The 27,673-nt window shown below is 41.1% G+C and overlaps 1 protein-coding gene across 1 annotated transcript in view; it reads left to right on the top strand.

Moving 5' to 3' along the window:
• The window catches only part of RHOBTB1 (Rho related BTB domain containing 1), a 59,729-nt gene extending 42,513 nt beyond the window's left edge, over nt 1-17,216 (top strand). Inside the window, 4 exon segments of the mRNA XM_030203111.1 lie at nt 687-834; nt 1,002-1,090; nt 11,421-11,526; nt 13,826-17,216. Coding sequence (XP_030058971.1) covers nt 687-834; nt 1,002-1,090; nt 11,421-11,526; nt 13,826-13,992 — 510 coding nt within the window. The 3' untranslated portion in view covers nt 13,993-17,216.
• The last annotated feature ends 10,457 nt before the right edge of the window (nt 17,217-27,673 follow it).

The raw sequence follows: 27,673 nt of genomic DNA, 5'->3' as shown, positions 1-27,673 counted from the left end.
TGGTCAAGAACCGTAGGTGGCAATTCCATATAAAACCTTGTACCCATTACCCTAGCCAGTAGGCCTCTCTCTAGAGCAATTGCTGGAACTCTTTCCCTCCCCACTCCCTCTCAGTGGCAGCATCCCCAGTTCTGCCTGGGCTCACAAAATCAAATCTGTGTCTTCCACAAGGCAGTGTATATAGCATTTGCCACTCAATCCCTGGGCCAGCCCAGGCACAGCATTTTATGCTTTGTAGCCCTTACGTATATGATATGAAACAATGTAGTGGTAAGAGTGTAGGGCCCTATTCAGTAAATATTTTTTTTCTAAATTATGAATATAAACAGAACTTAGCGTAATAATAACGTTAACAGACTGGCAATACGAAAATGTGGAGAGCCAAAGATAAACAGAAATCAAAGAGCAATAGTAATTAACATAACCGCTAATTTCAGTTCAAATGGAACCATCCTCAAAGACAGTTTGCTTGGAGCAAAGTGTCAGTTGTAAATATTCATTTGTTAAATATTCATTTTAACATATTTTGTTGTGTTGCAGTGAAGGTTTTCTGTCATCATGAGCCCTTGCTAAAAATGCTTGCAAGTTATGATCCATAATTTGACTGTATCTCCTACACACTTGCTTTCATTATCTGCCTCTTTTTTGATGCAGTGTACGTTTTCATAACAAATGTTATTTTGCAGGTTGTTCTTCCCAACATAAGCCAGTCTACTATGCAGGCAGTTCTGGATTATTTGTATACCAGGCAGTTACCTAAATTAGACTTGGAACCCCTTGAGCTAATTGCAGTGGCCAACAGACTCTGCCTTCCACGCTTGATCGCTCTTGCAGGTAAATCTGTTCAAAACTACAGTATAGATTGGCAACTTCAATGTGGATATCAAAGCTTAAAGAGACATTGTAATTCCAAATATCTATCTATCTACACTTAAGATATTATTTTTTTTAATTAAATATAATTAAAATGGTAACAAGATTATTTTATCATGTTGAATTAGAACAGTATGCTGTGCAGGAGCTGACCAAGTCTGCAATGAATGGAGAAGACATAGATGATAAAGTGCTGACCTATTTGGAATTGTCCCAGGTGAGTATCCATTGCATGCAAAGCTTGCATATATTTGATAGTATGTTCCATAAATCTGCGCCTTATGCACAAGTATCCAGTTACACTGGCTGCAACATGGTGCATTTCAACCTGAATTGTGCACACAATGGAAGGAATTCTATAAATGGCCCTCAAAATTTGGCCTTGGAAAAAATTAGCACTAAGGTGATTCTATAAATCTTACCACATGGCCATGTATTTTATTGGGGCTTTTTACCCACTGCAGTAAAAGGGACCCTGGTGCATGGCAAAAACGATCCCAGCAGCTACCATAGGGCCCTTTTTACCTCTGAGTGAATAACATCAAGTAATTGATTAATTAAATAAATTAAGAAGAAAAAGCTGTCAAAAGCCAATATAAAACAGATTGCATTTATTTTATAATGGATATTTTAAGAATATATAATTATCAAACCAAGTGTATAGGATGGGAGATATAAATATGTATTAAAATAAAATACATATAAATTAGCTATACAGATAGAAAAGAGCATTAAGAATTTATTAAATGATAATAGATACCAAACCATAATGGAAAAAAAAGAGAGGGGGGGGGGGACAAACAACCTTAACTGTCTTCTGGCCTAATCACAGACATACCGTTGCAGTAGGTGGTCAAAGGCAACGCCCTCATGGTAACAATAGTTGACAAAATGATAGCGGGTCTAAAACAGAAGGAAAAAAGCACACTAAAGCAAAATAGGATAGATCTTTTCAGGAACAGCCAAGAATAAATAAAGTCAACAAGAATCAGATAGGAAGACATCCCGTGAGCAGATATAGAATAAGACCTAGAAGTAAAGCCAACTGCATAAGCAATTTTTTACAAGTTGCACTCATTGCAGTAAACAAGAAGATGTTTGGCCTAGATATTATAAGAAATATCCAAGAAAGTGTCGTCAAACACGGTAGATCCAATCCCTGATAGGAAACTTTTGAAAAGATATACCCCTGAAGCCAACGTTCCAAAACACCACACAGTGACACCAGTAGGCGAAATGTGGCATATTGCCACCAGATAGTGGAGGCAGCCTAATGAAAACCAACAGAGAGTAAGTCAATTGGAAAAAACAATTGAGAGAAAAACAGCGGTAGTGGCAATGTGAAATAAAACCGCCAAATCAGACAAGCTGTGGAATGAATTGAAAAAGAAATATCTATTATTGATCGTTAAGGGTTCTTTACTCAATTAATTTGCACACACATCTTGGGCACATGCTCAAATTTGGATATGCAATTCTAGCACCATATATGGAATCTGGGGGAATATGTACAAACTTAGAAGTAAATTCAAGAAAGGTCATCTAAATATTTGGGGTGCTAATTGCAAATTCAATACCAGCAATTATACATGTAATTGCCATTATAAATACTAGCATAAGTCAGCAATCATGTGCCTAACTTTATGCATGAGCACTTAATCCATGTTAAAGGTTGGTGTAAATGCTTGTGCATAACTATTGGCAGTTGTGCACATAAGTGATACTATTCTAGAACTTAGGTGAACAACTGCAAGACACGCCCTGGAGCCCATCCACATGCACGCTCCCTTTGCTGCTGTGTGACGGTAGTTCTGCTCTCAGTATGCAGCATTTCTGGTGCTGTCAGAATTTTTGAAAAATTAATACCGCAGGAGGGCTTACCTGGCTGTAATTGGGCAGCACACAATCTTACTGTGCCCCCCCCCCCCAAAAAGAATGGCCACGCGGCACATGCTTTTTTTCAGGCTTTTTATCCACTGCAGTAAAAGGGCCTTGGCGCATGGCAAAAAACAGCCGCTGCCACTAGCACAGAGCCTTTTACCACAGCTTGGTAAAGGACCCCTGTATCATTTAGAAGCAATGGGCCAGATTCAGTAACTGGCGCTCAAATTTAGGCAACGGAGAAAGTACGTGCTAAACACTATTCTATGAATGAAACTCCAGGCTCAGTGCCCTTTATAGAATAATGCTTAGAGCGGATTCCTGTGCCCATCTTTGGGCATGAGGACTTAGGCCAGCTGAAACCTATCTGGCACGCATGTTGGACGCATAACCGCAGTATTCTATAACACTGTACCTAAATATTTTGAATGCCCCTGACCCGCCCATGGCCTGTCCCTTTTGGGTTGCATGTGAGACATTTTAGGCACTCAGAATTATAATGCATAAGCAGATGCACACACAAATCCAGATTAATGCCAATTAAGTGCCAGTCAACTCCAATTAACACCAATAATTGGTTGTTAGCACCAAATTGACTAATTTGTGTGCGCTTCTGGACTCCATGCCTAAATTTGGACACCCAACTGTGGGCAACCTGTATAGAATTCGCTATTAGAATAACGCCTAAGTTGTCAGACTTGTGAGTTCTTGTACCAAGTAGAGCGCTACTAAGCCCGGTACTCAGACCAGGTTCTGCTTGGCAGCTGGACAACCCCGGGTTTCACCTGCGCTGACCGCCGTTCCCCAGAGATTGAGCCTTTAGGTGCGGGCGGCCTGGAGGACTTGCGGGACGGAGCTGGAAACCGGGTGATGAATGTATCAGCCAGGCAGGCAGCAGGTCAAGAGAGTAATCCAGGTACAAGCGGCAGTCAGTAGGCAGGCAGCAGGCAAGAGAGTAATCCAGGTACAGGCGAAAGTCAGTAGCCAGGCGACAGGCAAGAGAGTAATCCAGATGCAGACAAAGTCAGTAGGCAGCAGGCAAGAGAGTAATCCAGGTACAGGCAAGTCAGTAGGCAGGCAGCAGGCAAGAGAGTAATCCAGGTACAGGCAAAGTCAGCAACGAGGGACAAAGTAGAGAAGAAGCAAACTACTGAGCAAGTAACACCTGTTCTGTCCTCCGACAGCCTCGCACTAGTTTATAACGTGATCCTAAAATGTGTGTAATGCCTTTACTGTTATTCTCAGTCCCAAGGACTATCATTGCTGGCAGTTTCCACTGGAAAAATATGAGCAATGCACTGTGGGTAATGTAGTTCACAGGCAGTGCAAACCCACTTGTTTGGCTGTGTAAGAACTGTTACCACTGGTTGTGAGGCTGCCCAAACCTCCCTCTCTCTCTCTCTCTCTCTGCCAAGCTTGGCTCTTTTGTCTTCCTGTTCAGATCTTACTATCTGTCCTCAGAGGTCAGCCAGGTATGACCTTTCCCTCCTATCTCTAGGACTACCCTTGCTATCCGATGGCAGGCTTTGTCCCCATTGGCCTCTATCTGCTCCTCCCTGTGTGAAGCCCCACCACTTCTTTGTCCTTTCAGCCACGCGGGGCTTCTTTCACCATTATAGCCAGGGGACATGGAGCTAACACCATCTGGCTCCGCACAGCTCTCTGTCCTGCTGAGAACTCCCTGTAAAGAACCTGGTTTTTTACCCTGGGAATATCTCTTTCCAAATGAGATATCGCACATTCCATTCACCCAGCTTTGGACTATTTCTACCTGTTCAACTACCTTCCCCTCCCCCTGCAATACAACTACCTCTCTTCAGATCTTCACCTCCCACAACCTCCAGATTAAGAAGTCTCTGTATCCTGAACATAGTAACATAGTGACATAGTAACATAGAACAAATGGCTAGAAATGTAAGGAGGGTCGACAAAAATTTCTTCAGGTATATTAGTGAAAGAAGAATGACTAAAAAGGGAATTGTGAGACTAAAAGATACAGCGAACCGCTATGTAGATAATGATGAAGAAAAGCCAATTTGCTAAATAGATACTTTTGTTCTGTTTTCACTGAAGAAAATCCTGGAGAAGGACCGCGAGGGACTGGCAAAAGTACACCTGAGAATGGAATGGATATAGCACCGTTCACGGAAGAGAGTGTGTATCAACAACTTGGAAAGCTAAAGGTGGACAAAGCCATGGGACCGGGCGGGATCCACCCCAGAATATTGAGGGAGCTCAGAGAGGTTCTGGCGGGTCCTCTTAAAGACTTGTTTAATAAATCCTTGGAGACGGGAGAGGTTTCGAGGGACTGGAGAATGGCAGAGGTGGTCCCTCTTCACAAAAGTGGTGATAGGGAAGAAGCTGGAAACTACAGGCCGGTAAGCCTCACTTCGGTTATTGGAAAAGTAATGGAAGCCATGCTGAAGGAAAGGATAGTGAATTTCCTAGAAGCCAATAAGTTGCAAGATCCGAGACAACATGGTTTTACCAGAGGGAAATCGTGCCAAATGAATCTCATTGAATTCTTTGATTGGGTAACTGGAGAATTGAATCATCGACGTGCTATAGACGTAATCTACTTAGATTTTAGCAAAGCTTTTGACACGGTTCCCCACAGGAGGCTCTTAAATAAACTAGATGGGCTGAAGATAGGTCCCGAAGTGGTGAACTGGATTAGGAACTGGTTGACGGACAGAAGACAGAGGGTGGTGGTAAATGGAGTTCGCTCGGAGGAGGGAAAGGTGAGTAGTGGAGTGCCTCAGGGATCGGTGCTGGGGCCGATTCTGTTCAATATATTTGTGAGTGACATTGCCGAAGGGTTAGAAGGTAAAGTTTGCCTATTTGCAGATGATACTAAGATTTGCAACAGAGTGGACACCCGGGAGGGAGTGGAAAGCATGAAAAGAGATCTGAGGAAGCTAGAAGAATGGTCTAAGTTTGGCAATTAAAATTCAATGCGAAGAAATGCAAAGTGATGCATTTAGGGAGTAGAAACCCACAAGAGACTTATGTGTTAGGCGGGGAGAGTCTGATAGGTACTGAGGGGGAGAGGGATCTTGGGGTAATAGTATCCGAGGATCGAAGGCGACGAAACAGTGTGACAAGGCGGCGGCTGTAGCGAGAAGATTGCTAGGCTGTATAGAGAGAGGTGTGATCATCAGAAGAAAGGAAGTGTTGATGCCCCTGTACAAGTCGTTGGTGAGGCCCCACCTGGAGTATTGTGTTCAGTTTTGGAGGCCGTACCTTGCGAAGGATGTTAAAAAAATGGAAGCGGTGCAAAGAAAAGCTACGAGAATGGTATGGGATTTGCGTTCCAAGACGTATGAGCAAAGACTTGCTGACCTGAACATGTATACCCTGGAGGAAAGGAGGAACAGGGGTGATATGATACAGACGTTCAAATACTTGAAAGGTATTATCCGCAAAAAAAATCTTTTCCGGAGATGGGAAGGCGGTAGAACGAAAGGACATGAAATGAGATTGAAGGGGGGCAGACTCAAAAAAGATGTCAGAAAGTGTTTTTTTTCACGGAGAGGGTGGTGGATGCTTGGAATGCCCTCCCGCGGGAGGTGGTGGAGATGAAAACGGTAACGGAATTCAAACATGCGCGGGATATGCATAAAGGAATCCTGTGCAGTAGGAATGGATCCTCAGAAGCTTAGCCAAAATTGGGTGGCGGAGCAGGTGGGGGAAGAGAGGTTGGTGGTTGGGAGGCAAGGATAGTGGAGGGCAGACTTATATGGTCTGTGCCAGAGCCGGTGATGGGAGGCGGGACTGGTGGTTGGGAGGCGGGAAATACTGCTGGGCAGACTTGTACGGTCTGTGCCCTGAAAAAGGCAGGTACAAATCAAGGTAAGGTATACACATATGAGTTTATCTTGTTGGGCAGACTGGATGGACCATGCAGGTCTTTTTCTGCCATCATCTACTATGTTACTATGTTATTAGTTGGTGAGACTTTTGATGGGACTATCTGTAGGTCCTGATGGAGACATTTAGTTTTGTTGGCAAAGTATTTGACAACATCATTGCTGGTTAGCTGTGACTGGGAGGGCTGATTCTGTTGTGGAGTTTGCAGTAGGCTGCTTACTGTTTTAAATAGTTGCTTGATTGAATTAGCAACTTGTTCAATGTGTTAAGGGAAATATTGTTTTTGGCAGTTGTTAAGGCCTGGTGGTACATTGCTATGTGTTTCTTTCAGTTGAGCCTGTCTTCTAGGCAGTGCATTTTTTCTAGTGAAAAAGGTGGCGGTACTCAAATGCCATACCACCCTTCAGGGGTGGGGTGATCACTGAGGGATTCACCCCACAATAGCCAGGCCCCCTGCAACCAGTCACAGAATCTAAGGCAGAATTAGTGTGTAGAGCCTGAGACCTTTCCTTAAAACTTGGGGAGCATGGGTCAATTTTAGCAGACAATGGAAAAGGTGCCGGTACTCAGTACCCCCAAGTACCCCCTCAAAAAAAGCCCTGCTTCTAGGTGAGATTTATGCCGTTTTCTTTCAAGTTGGTGTCCTTGACACTTAAGAACCCATAGTTCTGTGGAGAATCACGCTGAATGTTTGTGTGTAGAGAATAGGACCTTCTTTACAGGGGCCAGATACCAACATGTTCTGACACTGTCATCATCTTTTCATCCACATGGGAGTAGGACAAGGCCACTAGTACATTATCAGTAGTCAGATTTTTCATGTCACATAATTCCTTCCAAAATTTGGTTCGGCCTATCTGATGTCCTTTTATGATTCAATTGATGTAGATCTCTGGAGACTTTTTTGGTGTAAATCCAGCTCAGGTCAGAAGCAAAGAAAAAAAGGTGTTTGCTTGAAATGTACAGGGAAGCAAAAACTTGTCTTTATCCAAACAAATCAAATTAAATTAACTACGTAAATAAAAGAAACTCAAAATAAACTCAGGACTGGTACCGCAACATAAACTGAGCAGAGGTATGTAAAACCTTCAGCAGTATATAAACCAAAAGAGTATTTAACCTGAATTGTAGGAGCCCAATATGAATGTAACCTTTGCTTCTGTCATGCCACCACACGATGTGGAGGGCCAGCAAATTATGGTCATCATTGAATTTTGTACAAAATAATGAAATCTCATTTAACTTGTCAATAAATATTGTGGTTTCAAAACCATTAACCCAGAAAATCTGGCTATCTGAAAACCACCCTCCCTCATTGTGGCTAAAAGTATTTGCAGGCTTCCATAGCATGTGTACATTTAGCTGGACTATAAGGAGATGTTCCCAGAAACATGTTTAGGTAAGGGAAGGAAAACAATGCAGATTATATTTTCAGCTCTGGAGTAGTTTTACTAAGCCGTGGTAAAATCCGGGTTAACATATGACTTTCTGCACTCTAAGCTTAGACTGAACCTGCCATTTCTTAGGGCTTTTCTGTTGTGTTAATTACAGGTCGAGTGCTAATGTTCCTATTAGCTCATGGTACCTGCAAAGAATTACCACAGGAGTATTTACTGCTTCCTACAATGGAGGCGCTAAGTGCTCCCACATTAACTCTGCATTATCCAGTTAGCCTGCACTAGTCATAATGCACTAGTCGGATAACATGGGACTGCCCACATTCCGCCCGGGACATGCCCCCTCTGTAAAATATTTCTTTAAAAAAATCAGTAACGTGTGGGTTAGCACATGCAAATGGGCAGAATACTGCAGAATGCTTCAACGTGTTCTGCAGTGGCCTGTTAGTGTGCGCATAGCGCACATTAACACCCCCCCCCCCCCCCCCCCCCCCCGTTTACTGAAGCTTAGCTCAAGATATCTGCAACAGGGCCCATTTTATTCCTATGGGCCCTGCTACAGATAACTCGAGCTAAGCTTTAGTAAACAACCCCCTAAGAGTTTAACGCCCCTTAGTAAAATGTCCACTGTTGGGGTTCTATTTTTTCCGGACAATGTGTATAATATTTTATTGATGTGTGAACCGCTTTGATCTCACCTATGTAAAGGCTTAAATTTCCACACAGTATATAGAATACAACAAGCGTCTCTCCAAGTGACCAAATTTGGTTTCGTCCATTTAGGCCATCATCCCAACACCTAAATTAGGCACAGAGCAGGCGTATTCTATAATAATGCACATAGATTTTAGAAATGCCAATGACCTGCCCATTCCACGCCCATAACCACATCCTGTTTTCAAGTATGCGACTTGAAATTTACGTGCACCACATTGCAGAATACACTTAGTGAGCTGTGCACGTAAATCATAATGCCAATTAGTGCTGATAATTGCTTCTTAACATCCAATTAACAGCGCTGATTAGCTAGTTAACCAATTCGAAAGTGCTAAACCCCTACGTGAAATAGTGCACTGACTACCAATCAAGGAACGAATAGCCTTCAAAATTTGCACTTTGGTCCACAAAACAATCTATGGTCTGGCCCCAACCTAGATGACCGAACTTATCGACTTACCAACTAGAAACATCATCGAATCATCAAGAATGTTTCTAAACCTGCGTTACCCAAACTGTAAAGGACTAAAATACAAATCAACATATGCATCCAGCTTTTCCTACATTTGCACCCAGCTCTGGAACGCTTTACTTAGAAACATTAGATGAACACCCATCTAAAATTTCAAAAAGACCTCAAGACTCACCTCTTCCGGAAAGCCTACCCAGCACACCCAAACTAATTCATGAACAATGCATCACATCTTTCGATCTAAGAAATGAACAATACCCCTTCCACATAATCCTATTACTTCAAACTGCACGAATCTTATCACTCCAGTTATAATTAAGTGTACTTCTACCCTGTATCCTACTCTGTAGTCCCATCCCCGGAGACTTATCAGCCTCATTGGGATTACTTCTCTCTGTATGCTACTATATATTTGTCCCAGAGTTTTATTCTCTTTTCCGGAACCTTATCAGCTTCCTTGCACCTACTGTTACTCAATTTTCCACTCTGTATATATTCCCGGAGTTGGTACTCTCCTCTCCAGAACCTGTAAGCCACATTGAGCCTACTGCTATGTGGGAAAATGTGGGATACAAATGTAATTAATTAATGAAGTTACGCACATTGTTGTAGAATACGCTTCAATTTCCACATGGAAATTAAGGAGCGCTATAAAGAATTTGGGGGTAAGGGTTTTGCTCCCTTGGTCAGCTGGGACTGGGAGACATTTTTTATTTATTTCATTATTTAGTCCATCCTCCTGACAACACCAGAACAGGTTACAGAATTACATTCATAATACAATAAACAGTACAACATGTAAACAAATTAAATTAAACAACACTTTCAGCCTGATCATTTCTATTTCAACTCATCAAATAGCTAGATTAAAACAAGCAAGTTTTAACAACCCTTTAAGAAAATCCCAAAAGATCATTAATAGATCTCACAGAGGGAGGAACCTTATCCACAACAGGTCATAAAATAAGAGTAAACTGGAGAGCGAGCACACTGTAACTGAAAGGATCTGGCAGGAGGTAAAAGAACCCCCCCCCCCCCCCCCCCACTCTGAGAATGTAATGATTGCTGGGGAGTATAAATTGGCAGCTTATTAGAAACACATCTCAGTGCCATGCCATGAAACACTTTAAAACGCCAACACCAGCGTTTTGAAAATGCAGTATTTTTAAATTGGAAGCCAATGCAATGAAGAAAGAATAGGTGAGAGTTGAACTCTTAAAGGCCTTTGGGGGATGGAGGAGAGTCATACTCATAAGTACATAAGTAATGCCACACTGGGAAAAGACCAAGGGTCCATCGAGCCCAGCATCCTGTCCACGACAGCGGCCAATCCAGGTCAAGGGCACCTGGCAAGCTACCCAAACGTTACCCAAATGTTATTCCCGAAATTGTGGATTTTTCCCAAGTCCATTTAGTAGTGGTTTATGGACTTGTCCTTTAGGTTTATGGACTTGTCCTTTAGGAAACCGTCTAACTCATTTTTAAACTCTGCTCAGGGTTTAATAGGGACACCTAGTTACTGGATTTAAGGATTGTCACTGAATAACTGGTCTAAAGTTAGTTAGCAAGGGAAAATTCACAGGAGGGTTCATAATGCTAGATCCTAGCTCTAGTTCCAAATAAGTTGAAAGGCAGCAGGAGACTGCTGGGTCAAAAAGACAAGAACATGTAATATGTCACTTTAAAGTGATCATAAAGCATCTATAACCGCAGAACGCATTGAAGCATTTTGCCTGTTTGCATGCGCTAACCCACATGTTACTGATTTTTTTTTTTTAGAAATATTTTACAGAGGGGACATGTCATGGGCGGAGAGTGGGCAGTCCCATGTTATCTGACTAGTGCATTATGACTAGTGCGCGCTAACCGGATAATGCAGAGTTAAAGTGGGAACACTTAGCGTCTCCTTCATAGGAGGACGTTGTTGGCCTCTTTCCATTTGTCTACCGCTTGTAGATGACAGAGTGAATGCCCCACCCCACCTGTTAGCTTACATTTAAATTCCAATGTCTTCCTTTTTTCTTTTGAAGGGATGGGAAATGCATCCTCTTTTCCTTCATTTATTTGTAGCTATTCAGAAAGAAAGATGCTTTAGAGCATACGATTTATTGGTGTCGTGATTAAAATTTCTGGAGCTTTCTTGCTTGTGCTACTTGTACCTGAGTCCTTTCCTCCTGACCATAGTTTACAATGAATCCTTTGCTTTACAGTTTCATAATGCTCATCAGCTGGCAGCATGGTGCCTATACCAGATCTGCACCAATTACAACACTATTTGTTCCAAATTCTACAAGGAAATAAAAGCAAAGTCTCTGGGTAAGTACTGGATGTAAGAATTCCCTTCTAGATATTTAGAGGGAAATTCATCAAGCAGTGTTATGGGCTTAAGGGAATTAGTACACACTAAGGGCCAGATTCTGTATATGGCGCCTAAAAAATCCATGTGGTAAACATATCCACCTAAACGTATTCTATATGTGACACCTAGATTTAGGCACAGTATATAGAATATGCTTAGTTGATATTCCAGCACCTAAAACTATGCGCATCCATTTACACCAATGAAAACGTGATGTAAATCACTGCGCATAAATTTACACACACTGGGCCATATTCTACAACTACGCATGTTGTTGCTGGAAATATCATTTTGTGCAAGTAATAACAGAGCTTGTACTTGTCTTCAGCATACAATATATTGATTAGCCAGTGGATTATCTATTTATTTATTTATTTATTTAGGATTTATTTATCGCCTTTTTGAATTTTGATTAACCAGTGGAATAATGCAGTTGAGCAGGGCTAGTGCAAGGTTACTGGGTGCTAGACAAAACTTCAGTTTTATTGTCTCCCCACCACCATCACCAGTCTGCCCCACCTCAATATGTCATGGGGCCCTTTTACTAAGGCGCATAGGCGCCTACGTGTGTCCAATGCATGCCAGATTGGAACTACTGCCTAGTTACTGCATGCCCTAGACAGTAATTCCATTTTTGATGTGCGTTCTACCGTGTGGTGCTTAACAGTTTACACGCGCTGGCTGCTTACCGCCCAGTTAGCGCGTGGCACATTACCGCTAAGTCAAAGGGTGGTGGTAAGATCTCAGGCCGAAAATGGACGTGCACTGGTTTTAATTTTGCCGCACATCCATTTTCAGCCACAAAAAAAATGCCTTTTTCCCAGACGCGCTGAAAAAAAAAATCATCTGCGCACATCCAGCGCAGGCACTTTTTGGTGCGCCTTAGTAAAAGGGCCCCACACATTTAAGTACTTAGGGGCCCTTTTAGAAAGGTGCGGGAGGGCTAACGCACGGGTAGCACACACCCAATCAGCACTACTGCCGGGGTAGTACTGCGCCTGGCAGTAATTCTGATTTTAGCATGCGCTGAATCCCGCAGTAGAAAATATCTTTTAACTTTCTACCGTAGGGGTGTTCCTAGCTAACTGGCAGCATACCCATATTGGCGTGCACTGTATAGTTACCGCGTGGGAAGAGCTTGAGCTCAGGTCGTAAGGAGGCACATGCTAGTTTTAATATTAGCACAGGTCCATTTCCCAGCCCATTAAAAAATAGCCTTTTTCCCAGCTACGGTAAAAAATGGCCCATCACGCGCCTAAAAGATGTACCCACACTACTGCAGGCCACTTTTTACCCCGGCTTTGTGTGTGTATGTATGTATGTAACATCCACTAAATAGTAAGATAAATGAGCTGATTGAAAATTGCCCACCCTTCCCACAGATAAAAGTGCAAATTGATGGTTCTTCTAGTTTATGTGATAGGATCTATTGTTTTGCTTTGTTGAGTTTGTTTGGCTGTCAGGATCTATTGTTTTGCTTTGATTCTTTCTGTGATGATTATTTTACCCACAACGATCCCTCAGAATCATCTGTGGCTACATGATTGGATGCCTTTAAGGTGACCATTTCAGGGGTGTCATTGGGTTATTCGGTTCAGAGAGGAGGAAACATGCCAAGGAGTTGCCCAAACTTGAGCAGAAAATTAAAAATATGGAATGGCTTTTAATACAGAAATATGAGTATAATCTATTTAAAAAATTTTGTTGGAAATTATTTTTTGGTTTTAAGTATTGAGAAATATTGCTTTGTGATTGAAAAATACTTTTATGAAAATGTATTATTCCCCAGTTGTGATTGACTTATTTTGGTATTCAATAGTTTGGATGAAGTATTTTTTGTATCACAGATATTTTGTTCTTTTGTTTGGGTTTCAGGCCTTTCCTGAAAAAAAGGCATTTGTTGTCTTAATAGCAAGTAGCATTGTAGGAAAAGAAGACCATCCCGGAATGCACAAATTTTTTAGAAGCTGTGATTTTTTTTTGCTTGAATAATGAAAAAAGCACGAGCTCTCAAGACCAGATAAATTTATTCTACAGATGTGACTGAAGGAAGGGCCTGAGTTGTTTGAATTTCATGTACTAAAGCACTTTTTATTGGTCAAGCAAAAGTATCACAATCTACATAGACTGCAGTTTCTTCAAGGACTAGTACAATTGCTAGAATCTTGTACTGGCACAAATCAGACAGTTATATCAGGAAGAAAAAAACTGAGCAGGCTTTTATATATTTTTTTAAATGTCTTTTTCTCAAATCAGATAACCAGGAGTATTTTGAGAGACACCGCTGGCCTCCCATCTGGTATTTGAAAGAAGATGACCATTACCAACGAGTTAAAAAGGAGAGAGAAAAAGAAGATATTTCATTTAAACATAATTCAAAACGCAAATGGTGCTTCTGGAACTCACCAGCAGCAGTTTCTTGATTATTGTAGTAAACTCAGTTTATGTTGTGTCTGCAGTTAATATTTTGTCTTATTGTTAGAGTATAATCAGGTTTCAAACACTGGTCTCTTCTTCCCGTATGGGTGCAGTTATCATCATTATTGAAGCATAAAATACATAGAGTCTGCACAAAGCAGCCATTATAAAATAATCACAGATCCTTTATTGAAAAACAGATCAAATCATTGCCAAATGGGGTTCCATGTGAAAAGAAATGTATGAACCCCTCTTCCCCCCACCACAAACATTTCATACTGAACCAGCAATGTTTCAGGGCAAAACATTGCTGCAGAATTTTATACATTTTTTATTTGACACTGATTTTATATATTGTTTTTTTATAAAGAGGTTGTTTTTGCTTTATTATGGCTGTTTTGTTTTTGCTGTGGAACTATTGCAGACATTTTAAGCCTAACACCAACTAACCACTGTCTTTCCTGTGGTGTAAGAGTTGGTGTCATTGAACTTTCTCATCTTTGCTATGAAGAGCAAAGCACAAATTACTCCTTAACTGAGCCTGGCCTAAATTGCACTTCTTAAATTCACAGATACAGTTTTGGTTAGGAGGAAAAAGTAAAACATGCTCCATTATGCCATTTCATTTCTAATTGAAAAAAACATCTAAAGTAAGATGCATCAAACTGGAAAATATTTTATACTCTCAAGTAGTTTGTTTAAACAACAATATGTAAATGTGTAGAGGGTAAAACATAAGAGCCTATCCAGCAATAAATTTCAGGACAGGCAGGGGGATGTAGAAGGGCAGCGCGAGATCATTGTGACCTGGCATTTTATGTTCAACCTGGTTTTTATTAGAAGAGCTTAATTCATATTGGCCTCCTTTCTGCAAAATTCATAAGCCTCGTGGCTGTGTATCTCTGTATATGTGACACATGGCATTTTTTTTACTTGTCAAAATGGCTCACAAGACAAGTGGCTCTTTCTCATGGAGATCTGCTCCTGAGAAATTGTTTGCACACCTACCAAGTTCTGCAGATCAGAGGCCATGGTTATTAAAGGGAAATGCCACCATATTAATAATCCAAATAAAATTAGCAGTTACTCAACATTACAGATACTAATTCTGTATGGCACCATCACAGCTCACTGCTGGTCCTGAAAGGGATTGTGTCACAGATTGCTATAGGTCACATGATATAAGAACAGTTGTTCATAGATAAGTTGTATGTGATAACTTCATTTTTGTCACCATTGCCTTGTATATTAGCTGAGAACATTAAAATGCAAATATTTTGTTAAAAACAAGTGCTCTTTTTAGGTAGAACTACGTGTAATTCATGTATGCTGTAGAGCAAGATATAAATGGTGCACTCCGTCCCGAGGGGGGGATTCCATGAAAGCACAGGTCTGCAGCAAGCGTGAAGTCCTGCACTATGTAGATTGCAAAAAAAAAAAAAAAACAGCTTATAATGTTTGCAAGCATCTATGAAATTTCCTGTACATTTTATTTTTATTGTCTGTACTTTTTCTGTCAGTTCTTAAGCTTCAGTGTTTTCTTTTGTTTTTTAAAAAAGGGAAGAATACATTTTTAGGGCTCAGTCATATCTCAGTTTTAATTACATTATGGTGCATTATGTTCAGTACCCAGTGGTAGATAGATATTCACACACAGCCTGAGGTAGCTCTCTCTCTCTCCCTAAAGCTGTGTGTTGTATTTATGTATTAAACTATTGATGTTACCATACTCCGAAGCAGTGTATTGACACCCCAGTGTCTGCAGGTCAGGAAAGGACGGGAATCGAAAGCCATATATGTTTCTATTATTCAGGTTCTAGATGGAAGTTCAGCCTTGGCAGGAACACTTTGTGGGCGCTAGAAGATTCTTATTGATGCAGAAACAGGTGGAACTCCTAATAGAAATACTATGGGGTCCTTTTACAAAGCTGCAGTAAGCATTAACGCATGCTTGCCACAGCAAAACAATGGCGTACCGTGGGGCACTCTGAAGCGTCCCACAGTAATTTTGAAATGTGCATCACTCATGTGGTAAAAATTAAAATTTATTTTTTGGCACGGAGGTGGGGGGTGGAGAGTGGGCATGTTCTGCACAAATCAGTTAGTGTAGCTACATTGCATTGCGCAGATTAGCGTGTGCTTAAGAGTGTGAGATCTTACGTCATATAATGGGTGACAGTAAGGGCTCACGTACTAATGTGTTTTAATGGCCATGCGCTAATGAGAAAATTAGCGCGTGGCCATTAATACAAAAAAATAGTACATTCGGCCATTTTACCTCTGCAGTAAAATGGCCATAGCACTCTGGAAAGACCAGTGTAAGGGCGTGCTTAAGCCACTTTTTGCCGCTGTTTGATAAAAGGACCCCTATGAAAATAAAATCACAGAGGAATAAATGCTCACCAACACAAGTTGCTGCACGAAAATGTTGGGGAAATTAAGAAAAAAATAGGCTCAATTAGGTATAAATTGTTAAACGTGAGTATCAAGTAACATAAAAAGTGAAACTAGTAAGATTGAGGGTCAACAGCAATCTGGTCTTAAAGTTGATCAGATCATTCATTATTAAATGAGTAATGCTGTTAAGTTTTATACAACCAAAGTTATGAATGCAATCTTGCCAAAATGTAACAGATGTACATATGCACCTGGGGTATATGCAATAATATTCAGATATAGTAGTAATGTCAGCTGTAACCAAGTGGCTGGCTCATTTGGTGAATGCCATCTATGGACTTTTATCTTGGTGATTATTTGAATTTCATTTTTTTTTTAATTATTTTGCACAGAAAAAAAAACAGTGTCAATAAATTTCTTAAGGTACAAAATGGCGTGTGCAGTATTTTTGTTTTGGAAAGAGATCTCTGTCAGCAAAGATTCCTAGGTGAGGATGATATCTGTCTCTTCTGTAGAACAGAATACTCCTTTTACACTGACTCAGCAGCCGCAGTAGCATACTTGCACTATTTGTGTTACCTCTAGCAGCAGTTTCTCTTTAAATAGCAAACTCATTCAGTGCTACAATAGCAGTTTAGCTTGGACTTGTTTTGATAAGTTCATCAAGGCAAGAATATTCAAAACCAGACAAATTGTAATGGTATACAGTGGTATTTCTAGACAGATGTGTTTGCAGGAGCTACAGACAAGCCAAAGTGGCATTTCTGCTTGGTTAATCATGGAACTTTCTCAGTGCGTTTTTTTCTAGTGAAAAAGGTGCCAGTACTCAAATGCCAGGCCACCTTTCAGGCATGGGTGATCACTGGGGGACCCTCCCCACAATAGCCAGGCCCTCTGCAACCAGTCACAGAATCTATGAGAAGGCAGAATTTGTATCTAGAGCCTGAGCTCTTTCATTAAACTGTGAGGACCATGGGTCAATTTTAGCAAACAATGGAAAAGGTGCCGGTACTCAGTACCCCCTCAAAAAAAGCCCTGGACCTTCTAAATTTGAACATGTGACACCAATGTTGAAGAGCTTTCATTGGTTACCAGTGCAGTATCGTATTCAGTATAAGGTGTTCATTTTGGTTTACCAAGCTCTATAGGTGGGAATTCCTTGGTATTTGGGTCAGGCAATACAGTTGTATGCTCCTCCCCATAATTTAAGATCCAGCTCTTAATACCCATTTGTTATGCCAATACATCAGCATGTACTTTTTCTATAACAGGACCATTACTGTGGAACAAGCTTCCAGGGCACCTTAGGTTCTGTTCAACTTAACAACAGTTTAAGAAGATCCTTATAACGTATTTATTTCTGCAGGCTTTTACTGCAAGGTTACTGATCTTTGGGGGGAATGACAGCTGGTGTCTGGAAATTGTTGTGATTGGGGAGGCAGATAATATTGGTATTAAATCTTTTTGATATGTATTGTGTTTTGTTTTTGTTATGTTTTGTGCAGTTGTATGTTTTTTTATTAAATTATAGCCATGTGTGTTGTGCAATACTGGCAAAAAAAAACCCCAGAAATGCATTTCTTCATGTGCTTTACAAGGTACAAAAATAGAAGAGATATATACCTTTTCCAAAGCTGACATAATCCCTAAAACTGAAAACATTTTTTTCTTTGATACCTTTATTGTCTGGGTATTTTATTTTATTAATTGCTTTGGTTCTAGTCTTTCTTTTCCCATGTTTCTTGTATCAGTCTTCTTCAAATCCTTTATTTGGGGTGGCCTTTCCATATATTCTCTCCTTTTCTCCCTTCTTCTTTTCCTTCTCTATATCTTTTTCTGACAATGATCTTTCCTTTTTAACTATTTTCTCCATTTCTCTCTTCTCTGCCTATTTATCCATGTGTGAGAGAGTGGATAGTGTAATGAAGAGCACTCCTTCACAGATGATGTAGTTCAGCCTCCTTGCAGCAGGGGGCACTTGTCTGCTGAGATGGAGACTGAGGCAGTTGCTGAGTCAGAGGGGCGGATGTATGTGAGTGCCAGATTCCAGATTCAGCAACTGTTGATCAGCTGGAGGATATTTGCAGCAAGCTATGGTTGAAAGGACTCCAGAACAGAGGATGCATTAGATATGGGTATCCTGAAAACCTGACTGGCTGGGTGTGTCCTGAGGGACTGAGATGTGAACTCCTGCTCTATACTCGACATTTATCTACTTTCTTCTTTCTCTCCCTCTTATTCTCTCACTAGCCCCAGCTCTTTCCCAATTTTTCACCACTCTCCTGGCTTCCAATCCATTCTTCTCTGTTACCCTTTTTTTTACTATATTCTCAGCCCCATTTCCTCTCTCTCTCTCTCTCTCTCTCTCTCTCTCCCCCTCCCTCTGTAGAGACTCATCCCTTTCCTCTCCCATAGCCCTCCACAGCATCCCACCCCCTCCCTCATTCTTTTCAATGTTGATCCCAGTCTCATACTCACTCATATCCCCAGTACATCTAACATACCTCCTCTTATATCTACCCAATTGCCAAGTTCCCACTGTCCCCTCCAAATTCCCATTTAGTCACTAACCCTGGGATTCTGTATATGGCACCTCAATTTCTGCATGGAAATCAAAGCATATTCTGTAACAATGCACATAACCTAATTGGTTAACTAGCAATTCAGTGCTGTTAATTGGCTATTAAGCAATTAACAGTACTAATTGGCATTAATTGAGATTTACACTCACAACTTGCTATGTGTATTCTATAATGTGATGCGCCTAAGTCACATAGTTGAAAAGGGGACGTGGCCATGAGTGGGGCATTGGCATTTCTAAAATCTATGTGCATTATTATAGCATACACCCACTCTGTGCATAATTTAGTCATCGGGATTTATACCAAGTAAAGCATTGCCTAAATGGATGCAAACAAATTTGGTCATGTGAAGAGCTACTTGGTGTATTCTATAAACTGTGTGGAACTTTAAGCCTATTCTATAACATTTAGGCTTACTTCAGAGAATATGCCTTGGCGTAACTTTTTTCCACATGGATTTTTCAGGTGCCATATATAGAATCTAGTCCTCTCCCATCCCCAGTTCCCCACTCTGACCCCATCCCAAAAACTCCATCTCAGAATCCCTGCTTTACCAACCAATCTTACTCTGTTTTATTTCCTAATCACGTCCCTGTTCTTCCCTTGCTCTCTCCCTCCCCAGTCCCCATTATTCCTTTTCAGTTTCCCCCTACCAGCTCCTGAGTCCCATCTATTCTTTGCTGTGCTTCAAGTCTCATCCTTCCTCTGCCCTTTACCCCCATCCCTGTGTCCCCAGCTTTAAGAACATAAGAATAGCCATACTAGGTCAGACCAATGTTCCATCTAACCCAGTGTCCTGTTTCCAACAGTGACCAATCCAGGTCACAATTACCTGGCAGAAACCCAAATAGTAGCAAGATTCCACGTTACCAACCCCAGGACAAGCAGGCCTCCACCATTCCTCAGTTCATGTTCTCTCTCAACTAATTTCTGAGTCCGTGCTCTTCCCACCCCATCCCCAGTCACTAAATCTCTTACTTGGCACCCTTGAGAACTGGCTGGCTTAAACAATTAAACTTCTGATTACTTAAATCAATAGTTTGTAGGTTCTAGTCTTGACTGGGGAAAACTTTCTCACAAAAGCAAAACTATTAATTCCATAGACTATGTAATTCAATATGCAGACTGCTCTATCCACATCCAGACACAAAGCAAAACTTTGCAGATTATTTACAATGTCTTTAATTGACAATATTAGCAGAAAAGATGCTTGATCGGGAAGAGTCTTAAGAGCCAAAGCTCTCCCCGCTCCATAGCTGGGTGAAGCCATTAGACTGTATAATTAAGCATGATACAGAAGTGATAATACTGTTAATTCTGCAGCAATAGAACTTATGCTCAAGGGTGGGGTAGAGGAGAAGGGATGAGTAGAATTAGGGGATAAAGTTAAAAAGACTTGATGTTGATACAACATTCTTTCTTATAAGTATGTGAATGTAACATTTTATTTTCAATGTCAATAAAGATGATTTAAACTAAAATGTCTTTAAACCATATCTTCTATCCTATTCCTATGACACATTTCTCATTTAAATTTAAGCTTCTTATTAATATGTTTCATTTTGGAATGTTTAATCAAAAGGTTTTTCAGTCAAAGCAATTTAATAAATGTCAGCAAACTTGTTAATGCTCAGTACACATAACCATCTTGAATTATTGATTTGAACCTATGAGACTAGATCTACCATGAACCATTACCAGTTCTTGCTGACACTTCAAAATTACTATGAATATGGGGAGCAGAACAATCATCAGAGGGACAATTGTTCTGCTCCCATATTCATGGAGGCAGAGTGCTTTGATATATATATATTTTTTTGTATGAGTAGTATTTGTATTTAATTGTATTGTCTGTGTATAGATAGTACTGGGGCTTCCCCCCCCCCCCTATAGTTTGCAATATCCTGTGATTGATCCTTGTGAGCTTGGCTGTTAGCTCTGAGCTAGGGCCAGCCCACCCTCTCTGCCTCTGGGGACTGAGAGAGTCCCAGTCATCCTAGCATGTGTTTGTGATCTCAGCAGCTGTTCTAGGGGCTGAGCCCTCCTGAATCTAATATGATTCCATCAAAATTCTTCACATTTTCCCAAGGTATATTTCCCAGGGTATTATTCCCAACAATTGATTCCCACACTTTCCCTTTGAGTATTACAGCTTTAACTCTCAGCTGGGCTGAGGTTCTAGCTATCTCCTTGCCTCTGTGGTAGCTAGACATGGACTCTGTGCAGAAGGCAACAATTTTGTCCAAGAACTAACCTGTAAGTTGATTTTCTTTCTTTGCTATGATTGCTACTTTAAAGAAGGGTTGTATTAAGGCTTGAAAGTCATCTGGTAAAGTTTTTACTTGGGAAAGGTTTAGCTGACTTTTGAAGCTTTGTTACCTCACCTAGCCTAGAACAGCACAATGATAGCAACCAGAATAGAGAGGGGCATCTTTGATTGTGTACATCCTAACAATCATAGCTGTTGAAATTTTGGGCATATTATTTAGTAACATAAACTGAAATATTATAAGTGATTTCCTTTTAAAGACAAATTTAGTCAGTATTAATTTATACTACAGTGATACCTCGGTTTTCGTTGATAATCCGTCCGAAAACAATCAATGAAAACCGAAACAGACGAAAACCGAGGCAATTATTTCCATATGAATCAATGTAATCCAATGAGCAGGAGAACGCATGGGTTGCCCTTTGTTTTCGCAAAATTAGCAGCGAAAACCGAGGCAACCAACGAAATCCGAGACAAATTTTTCACTGAAAAAATCAACAAAAACCGAAACCAACGATAACCGAAGTTTCACTGTATATACCACTGATCAATTTGAGTAGAATGACTTTCAGAAAAATGTTTATTCTGTATTAACTGAGTCCAATACAGACATCCATTTTGGGGTCACACCCAGCCACTCAGTTTTCAGGATATCCATATTGAATATGCATAAGATAAATTTGCATATACTACTTCCATTCTATGCAGATCTATCTCATGCACATTCAGTGTGAGTTTCTTGAAAACCCAACTGACTAGGTGTGTCCCGTGGGCTGGATTGAGAACCCCGGGTCTATACAGTGTACAAGTCTTTGGGATTTGATATACCACCTTTGCCATTCTTGTTCCCTTCATGTGTCCACTGGATTTTGATTTTATAATATCGGTAGTTAGCTGAACAGTAAATGTTACTGTTCAGTGACTGAGGCTGGGTTGAGAACCCATGTAATAGTGCATTGATAGGAAATTACCTATCATTAGCCCTGGCTGCAAGTTCTAGAATGTTGCAGCAAAAATAATACAGCATGGTTCTAAATGGGATAGTGTAACATTGCACTGGTTTCCAATCAAGGCTAGGATAGAGTTTGAGAACATAAGTGTTGCCATACTGGGACAAACTGAAGGTCCATCAAGCCCAGTATCCTGTTTCCAACAGTGGCCAAGACCGTAAAACAGATTTTATGCTGCTTATCCTAGAAATAAGCAGTGGAATTTCCCATCTTAATAATGGCTTATGGACATTTATTTTAGGAAGTTATCCAAATCTTTTATAAACCCTGCTAAGCTAACTGCTTTTACCACATTCTCTTGTAACAAATTTCAGAGTTTAATTACACATTGAGTGAAGAAATATTTTCTCCAATATGTTTTAAATTTACTACTTAATAGCTTCATTGCATGCCCCCCTAATCCTAGTATTCTTGGAAAGAGTAAACAAGCAATTCACGTCCACATATTCTATTCCACTCATTATTTTATAGACCTCTATTATATCTCCCCTCAGCTGTCTCTTCTCCAAGCTGAAGAGCCCTAGCCACTTTGGCCTTTCTTCTTAGAGAAGTTGTCCCATTCCTTTTATCATTTTTGTTGCCCTTCTCTGTACCTGTTCCAATTCCACTATATCTTTTTTGAGATGCGGTGACCAGAATAATATTCAGGGTGCACCATGGAATAATACAAAGGCATAATAACATTCTCATTTTTGCTTTCCATTTCTTTCCTAATAATGCCTAACATTCTATTTGCATTCTTAACCACTGCTGCACACTGAGCAGAAGGTTTCAAAGTATCATCAACGGTGACCCTTAGATCCCTTTCCTGATCGGTGACTCCTAATGTGGAACCTTGCAACACGTAGTTATAGTTTGGGTTCTTCTTTCCCACATGCATCACTTTGCACTTGCTCATCTGTCATTTGGATGCCCAGTCTCGTAAGGTCCTCTTGCAATTTTTCACAATCCTCTTACGATTTAACAACTTTGAATAACTTTGTGTGATCAGCAAATTTAATTACCTCACTAGTTATTCCCATCTCTAGATCATTTATAAATATGTTTAAAAGCAGTGGTCCCAGCACAGACCCCTGTGGAACCCCACTATCTACACTTCTGCATTCAGAATACTGACCATTTAACCCTATTCTCTCTTTTCTATCTTTTAACCAGTTTTTAACCTACAATAGGACATTACCTTCTATCCCATGACTCTCTAATTTCCTCAGGAGTCTTTATGATGTACTTTGTCAAAAGCCTTTTGAAAAATCCAGATACATATCAAGACATGTCATGACTTAACGTATCATAATATAACACATCATAACAATATAATGTGTGATGCTAACATGACATGTTACAGTGGGGGAAATAAGTATTTGATCCCTTGCTGATTTTGTAAGTTTGCCCACTGACAAAGACATGAGCAGCCCATAATTGAAGGGTAGGTTATTGGTAACAGTGAGAGATAGCACATCACAAATTAAATCCGGAAAATCACATTGTGGAAAGTATATGAATTTATTTGCATTCTGCAGAGGGAAATAAGTATTTAATCCCTCTGGCAAACAAGACCTAATACTTGGTGGCAAAACCCTTGTTGGCAAGCACAGCGGTCAGACGTCTTCTGTAGTTGATGATGAGGTTTGCACACATGTCAGGAGGAATTTTGGTCCACTCCTCTTTGCAGATCATCTCTAAATCATTAAGAGTTCTGGGCTGTCGCTTGGCAACTCGCAGCTTCAGCTCCCTCCATAAGTTTTCAATGGGATTAAGGTCTGGTGACTGGCTAGGCCACTCCATGACCCTAATGTGCTTCTTCCTGAGCCACTCCTTTGTTGCCTTGGCTGTATGTTTTGGGTCATTGTCGTGCTGGAAGACCCAGCCACGACCCATTTTTAAGGCCCTGGCGGAGGGAAGGAGGTTGTCACTCAGAATTGTACGGTACATGGCCCCATCCATTCTCCCATTGATGCGGTGAAGTAGTCCTGTGCCCTTAGCAGAGAAACACCCCCAAAACATAACATTTCCACCTCCATGCTTGACAGTGGGGACGGTGTTCTTTGGGTCATAGGCAGCATTTCTCTTCCTCCAAACACGGCGAGTTGAGTTCATGCCAAAGAGCTCAATTTTTGTCTCATCTGACCACAGCACCTTCTCCCAATCACTCTCGGCATCATCCAGGTGTTCACTGGCAAACTTCAGACGGGCCGTCACATGTGCCTTCCGGAGCAGGGGGACCTTGCGGGCACTGCAGGATTGCAATCCGTTATGTCGTAATGTGTTACCAATGGTTTTCGTGGTGACAGTGGTCCCAGCTGCCTTGAGATCATTGACAAGTTCCCCCCTTGTAGTTGTAGGCTGATTTCTAACCTTCCTCATGATCAAGGATACCCCACGAGGTGAGATTTTGCGTGGAGCCCCAGATCTTTGTCGATTGACAGTCATTTTGTACTTCTTCCATTTTCTTACTATGGCACCAACAGTTGTCTCCTTCTCGCCCAGCGTCTTACTGATGGTTTTGTAGCCCATTCCAGCCTTGTGCAGGTGTATGATCTTGTCCCTGACATCCTTAGACAGCTCCTTGCTCTTGGCCATTTTGTAGAGGTTAGAGTCTGACTGATTCACTGAGTCTGTGGACAGGTGTCTTTCATACAGGTGACCATTGCCGACAGCTGTCTGTCATGCAGGTAACGAGTTGATTTGGAGCATCTACCTGGTCTGTAGGGGCCAGATCTCTTACTGGTTGGTGGGGGATCAAATACTTATTTCCCTCTGCAGAATGCAAATAAATTCATATACTTTCCACAATGTGATTTTCCGGATTTAATTTGTGATGTGCTATCTCTCACTGTTACCAATAACCTACCCTTCAATTATGGGCTGCTCATGTCTTTGTCAGTGGGCAAACTTACAAAATCAGCAAGGGATCAAATACTTATTTCCCCCACTGTATGTTGCATTATGTTTCATCATGACGTTATATTGCAATATGACATATGTTATATTACATTATGCTATGTCATGACATGCTATCTTATGATATCAGAAAAAATATATATGGGGTAGCAAACTTTCAAAATATCCCAGAAAGAGCATGAAACGTGCAGTTTGCTAACAGGATGGCTAACCCAGACTGTGGGGAGCTATGAAAAATCTCAAAATTTAAACAAATGAGGCCTCAAAACTCAAAGAGAAATGGTCTGACCAAACATGTTAGTCTACCTCCAAAGGGGTTCCCAGATATTACCATTGGCCCCACTAAATTATCTATCTCCAGATAAAAGAGAGCAACAAAAAACCTCCAGAAATGGAGAAAAAGGTTGCTAACTAAAAAACTGGACAAAAATAGCCAAAACACACAGTCTGTTTTAGTCATCAAGAAACAAAAATATCCACATCAGATCCCCAAAGTTCCAACACACACCACTGGTAGTTGATAACTTATATCAAAATATCTTTTCCCAATATCAGCTCCTCAAATTGCTACTATTCTAGTGAATAAGAGAACTCTCAAGTGCTGTAGAACATGAACAAATTCCAGCTGTCCAAAAACCCCTAAATCTGAAGATGTTATGATCACTATTTCCCATTGAATCCAACACTGTTACCTCTCATGCCATGCCCTGCATTCCAGTAAGGACAAGATCTAAAATAGCTCCCCCTCTTGTCAGTTCTTGGACCAGTTGCTCCAAGAAGCAGTTATTTGTTATATCTAAGAATTTTACCTCCCTAGCGCTCCCTGATATAGCATTTATCCAGTCAATATTATCTATCTCCAGATAAAAGAGAGCAACAAAAAACCTCCAGAAATGGAGAAAAAGGTTGCTAACTAAAAAACCGGACAAAAATAGCCAAAACACACACAGATTGTTCCTGCATAATGAGTACTCTCTATGGTTTCTGAAGTCTTTTTTTTTCCACGTTTTATGAATACTAGTGACTGCACATCTCCAATACTGGGTCATAACAAAGTAGAATTTTGTTACAAACGGGTATTTGAAATCACCCATTATTATACTGTTGCCTAATTTGCCAGCTTTCCTAATTCTGTAAACATTTGTTCATCTGTTTATTCTGTCCCGACGGATGGTACTACAGCCCTACCAGTATACTCTTTCCCTCACACATGCAATTCCTATCTACAGGGATTCCACACTGCTGTTTCATGTAGAATATTTATTTTGTTTGACCCAATTCTCTCTTTAACATTTATTGCAAGCACCCCCTCCAATTTGATCCACTCTATCATTGCCATATCATTTGTACCCTGATAACAGTGTCCCATTGTTTGTCTTCATTCCACCAGGTCTCTGAGATGCCTATATCTCTCTTTATTTAGTGCTATATTCTCCCAACTCTCCCTTCTTATTTTTAAGGCTTCTAGCATTTGTACATAGGTACTTCAAATTGTGTTTTTTTTCTTAGCATCTACAAGCTGCTTTGAAGTTGACGGGAATAATTTGCATCCTTTACTCTGTTCTCACATTGTCATGTCCCCTACCTCAACGCAAGCGGCATCCTCTGGCTGCGTGGGGTCCCATCGACACACACAGTTGACTGGCACAGCCCTGAGCCATGTGTGTGTAGTTCTTCTCTGGCTGCAGGCTCCTTGATTGCTTTGCTTCCATGCACCTGGGTCTGCTCTCTCTCTCTGCCTGGCTTCCCTTACTTCTCTCCTATTGGTCTTCTGGTTCCTCCTTCCCCTGCTCTTGTCCTATGGTTGTGCTCCTTCTCCCTGCCAGTCCCTGCTGATGTCAGACACCAGCACTTTATCAGCTGAGCTCTTCCTGGACTCCATGCTTCAGCTTCTACTTTGGTAGGTGTTACTTGCTCAGTAGTTTGCTTCTTCTCTACTTTGTCCCTTGTTGCTGACTTTGCCTGTACCTGGATTACTCTCTTGCCTGCTGCCTGCCTATTGACTTTGCCTGTACCTGGATTACTCTCTGGACTTGCTGCCTGCCTATTGACTTTACCTGTGCCTGGATTACTCTCTTGTCTGCTGCCTGCCTACTGACTTTGCCTGTACCTGGATTACTCTCTTGACCTGCTGCAGGCCTGGCCGATACGTTCACCACCCCGCATCCAGCTCCGTCTCGTAAGTCCTGCAGGCCGCCCACTCCTAAGGGCTCAACCTAAATTTGACTTCTAGAACCTCCTTCCCACATTTTCCTATGTCATTGGTACACACATGTACCAAGACAGTAGGCTTCTCCCCAGCACTATGTAAAATCTTATCTATGTGACACATGAGGTCCGTCACCTTTGCACCAGGCAGACAAGTGACCAGGCAATTGTCACTCTCACCAGCCACCCAGCTATCTACATACCTAATGATTGAATCACCAGTTACAACAGTTGTCATAACCCTTCCCTCCTGGGCAGAAACTCCTGGAGACACATCCTCAGTGCGAGAGGATATTGCATCCCCTGGTGGGTAGGTCCT

Source organism: Microcaecilia unicolor, chromosome 5 (assembly GCF_901765095.1).
Source record: "Microcaecilia unicolor chromosome 5, aMicUni1.1, whole genome shotgun sequence".
In the NCBI taxonomy this organism is placed as follows: domain Eukaryota; kingdom Metazoa; phylum Chordata; class Amphibia; order Gymnophiona; family Siphonopidae; genus Microcaecilia; species Microcaecilia unicolor.
The sequence above is the reverse complement of the archived record's forward strand: the minus strand, read 5'-3'. Positions and strand labels throughout refer to the sequence as shown.